The sequence below is a fragment of the Quercus lobata genome, chromosome 7, assembly GCF_001633185.2.
Source record: "Quercus lobata isolate SW786 chromosome 7, ValleyOak3.0 Primary Assembly, whole genome shotgun sequence".
NCBI classification, from domain to species: Eukaryota; Viridiplantae; Streptophyta; class Magnoliopsida; order Fagales; family Fagaceae; genus Quercus; species Quercus lobata.
The window spans coordinates 29,858,085-29,861,759 of record NC_044910.1 but is presented as its reverse complement, the minus strand read 5'-3'; the positions used below and the strand labels follow the sequence as shown (position 1 = coordinate 29,861,759).

At 37.7% G+C, this 3,675-nt stretch overlaps 1 protein-coding gene across 1 annotated transcript; it reads right to left on the bottom strand.

The window, feature by feature from the left end:
* Positions 1-804: 804 nt before the first annotated feature.
* On the bottom strand, positions 805-2,307 carry LOC115951877. Its single transcript, XM_031069007.1, has one exon. The coding sequence runs from the start codon at positions 2,305-2,307 to the stop codon at positions 805-807; it is 1,503 nt and encodes a 500-aa protein (XP_030924867.1).
* Between the last annotated feature and the right edge of the window lie 1,368 nt (positions 2,308-3,675).

Genomic DNA, 3,675 nt, shown 5'->3' with positions numbered 1-3,675 from the left:
GACTATTACTCAAGTCTGTTATACTGAATTTTTCTTTAGTGCTATCAAAGGAAACGAAAATGCTAGTGAGATTTTTTACAATGAGGTGTGAGCAAATCAGTATTGGAGTGGTAGAGGAAATAACCCAATTGTCAACTCTTAGAAGACAAAAATCATTTGATAAGAAAGAGGAAGTCGATTTCTTCATTTTTCTTAACCTATATATTAATATTGTCCGGTTAATATTAAGGGTGTGTTGCGCACAAAATTTGCAACTGAAATTGAAGCAGTTTTGGAGCTCTGAAATGCCAACTTTTCATGTAAGACAGTATTTCAAACCGAAGTAAAATCACAGACACGCATAAGAACATTTTGATGCAGAAATAGAACTTGGTTTTCATGCAAGTTGGGTTCTCTCTCTCTCTTTCAGTTCTAGTTTTTCTAGTCAAAATGTCCCATCTTCCTCTACTATTCGTAATTTGGGTTCAATCCTTTCCAACAATAAACATATATGAAAGCAATTTAAAAAATTTACCCAAAACAAATGAAGGAAAGGTAATATATATATATATATATATATATTTATCTTACTCCTTCTGGTTCCATCCTCGAAATATTCCTGAAACAATGAACATAAACATAATCCAAGCATTTCTTATTTTCTACTCTTTCTTAAAAAAAAAAAAAAAAAGGGTAACCACACGCCTTTCTTTTTCTTTGTTTCTTTCTTTCCACACTCATCTAAAAGAATTTAAAGAATATCGCAAATCAATTAATTAAATTTTTTTAAAAAAATTGACCGTAATGTAAAAAGAACAGCGATGTTCATATATACTGAACAGTAGCAGAACTACCAGGCAAGCATCGATTCTCGAACCTATATATACAACTCAACCCCACCAAAACCTCAACAATGGCGGCCTCCGTCTTCTCCAAATCCGAGTAATGCAGTGTCTGCAACAACAACACTCTAGGCTTCGAATCGAACTTCTGCCTCTCCATGTTCCTCTCCGCCTGCCACGTCATCGTGTCATGAGCCAAAGGCCCCAGCCACCCCATGATCTCTTCCAACGCGTCCCTCCACCCTTCTGCGAGCGAGTGCCCATCGCAATCCTCTTCGTCCCTTTTCAACCGATTGCTCTTCAGCTTCGCTCTCACTGTCCCCTTCAGCCTCGCCGGTAACATCTCGTACAATGCCTCACGCGCCTCCTCTCCTATCGTAGCCGGCGCGTACAAACACCGCTCCGCACATATTATCACATTCGCGTACCGCAGCGATAGCCCCGATCCACCCACCGTGTGCGGTGGCGCCAACGCGAACACGTGATTGTTGTAATTCGTCATCATCGCTCCGCGGTTTCGTTGGGTCGTCGTGGACTCGATATCACGGTCCTGTGAAGATGGGTTCAGTTCGTGACTCAAGAACCTGACTATAAACCTTTTATTGTTATTCGGTACCGGACCTGATTTCGAATTCGACTTTTCGTTCTTGTCTGTGTCTTCATATTCGCTTTCATCGTCTTGGCGAATCCAAAAGTTTTGCCTTTTGTTATGATTTGAAACAGGGCGTAGGTTGCTGTTGTTGGAGAAAAATGGTAGATCCGAAATGTAGGGTTCGAAAACGGAGCAGATTCGAGCGTAGATGACGCAAACGATTCGAGCCATGTGTCCGACGCTTTTGTCAAAGCCTTTATACCACAGCGAGGTTTCTCTGTAGTGTTGCACTTGTTTTCTCTGAACCACGATTTTCTGCTTTATGTATTCCAAGTTCGAAATCTGTTTGGGACCGATAGTGTTTTTCCACCGCTCTATTTTTCGCTCCGATGCTTCCAATTCGGCTAAAGATTCCAACGCTGCGTGTAGATTGGCGGTGGCGGAAATGGATTTCTCCATTCTTTCGATGATTTTAAGGACGTGCTTCGTGTTGTATTCGAGTTTTCCCAGGTCGATGACCCCGAGTTTTAAGTCGGAGTAAATGAGGTCGAAGCGGTTGAGTCCCAAATCAGAACACTTCTGGCCAAACCGAGCGACGGCGATGGCAGCTTGATTGAGATCCTCGAGCCGCTCGGAACAAGCGAGGTTGAGAAGAAAGCCTTCGTCTTTGGAGTTCAAGTAGGCGACACCTTTAGACCTCATGATCTCTTTGCGGAGCTTTAAGAGTTGATCATCGGAGAGAGATTTGTAGAGACAGACAAGGCGAGACATAGTCTTAGCGACGTCGAATGTGAGGATTCCGAGGGTGGAAGACGAGGTTGATTTTTGGTGGTGGCGGTGAGCGAAGAGTTGGCGATAATGGAGGCTCTTGGTTGCTCCAGAGAGCCAGGCCATGGTTGCGACAACCATGTCCTTTAGCTCTTCTGACCACCTTGTAACTGTAGTTGGTTTTAAGGTTGATTATTAAGGTTGTTACAGAAAACTTTGTTGGGGATCGTTAACTGTTAGAGATAGATGGTAGGGTTTAAGAATGAGTTAGACAGAAGAGGGAATTCTGGTATATATAAAGGACTAAAGTAGTGGTGTGAATTATTGGACATTTCGAAGCTCTTTCATGCTGACGCGTTTGAACAGTGGGGAAATTTTGAGATTTCGGATTTAACAGAGTAAAGAGACCGAAATGAATCATATAAAAAAACAAGAGTAAAAAAATGAGACTACGAATGTGATGAGAAAGAGAGAGAGAGAGAGAGAGAGAGAGAGAGATCATCTGAAGTCCGTGTTATTGGGGTTTAGCGCCACGTATGATTTCTTTTCTTTTACAGTGTGGTCTGTGACTTGGGAGGATCCTTCTCCGTTCGACTCCTTCCTATTCGGCAAGTCCTTGTTAGTTTGAACGTTGAAGTTGTTTTGATTCATTTAGACTAGGATCCTCTCCTATTCCTACGGGGGAATTTTATATTCAAAGCTATATTTGAATAAAGCTAACAAAATTAGTATACAAAACTTATTTTGGAAAATTAAAAATGATATTATATTTTTTTTGACAAAATTTAGTTACAAAATTGGTTGTACTCTTAAGTTACAATTTTATTTAATATCTTATATATGAGTGTGTGTGTGTTTATCAAATAAATAAAAAAAATTTACTTAATATCTTTTTATTGAAGGTGAATTTTGACAAATCAACAATTGGATTATATTTTCTTCTTATATTCTCCATACTTGCAAAATTTCTAAAAAATTAAAATTCAATAGCTATATCATCAATAAATTGTTTAAATTGCAAGTTTTTGTAATTTAAAATTATACATAAAATATAAGATTAGAAATCATATAGTAAATAATATATGATTGACACAAAATTTGACTTGTATTAAGAGCGTAAAAAACATGCAATTCAACAGTTAGATTTTTAAAATATGTAGTATTGTTTATTTTATTGAATAACTATTTTTGTAACTATTTTTTTTTCAATAATTTCTTGAAATTCAAAAGTATTTACCAATTGAGCTTTAAGACTCTATACTATTGTAAATTGTAGTAAGTCATACATAGTTGTTATAGCCATGATAATTTCAAGTATAATAAAAAAAAGTACGAATATAGTTTCAACTAAATTGTTTTTGCTTTCTAATTTTATTGCAGTGTCATTTCATTTGATTTCAATACAGTAGCATTCATTGAAACGTTGGATTGACTGAAAAATGAGGTGGGTTCTAATGTTGACTTCAAAATATTTTACTCCATCCGTTCCAATTT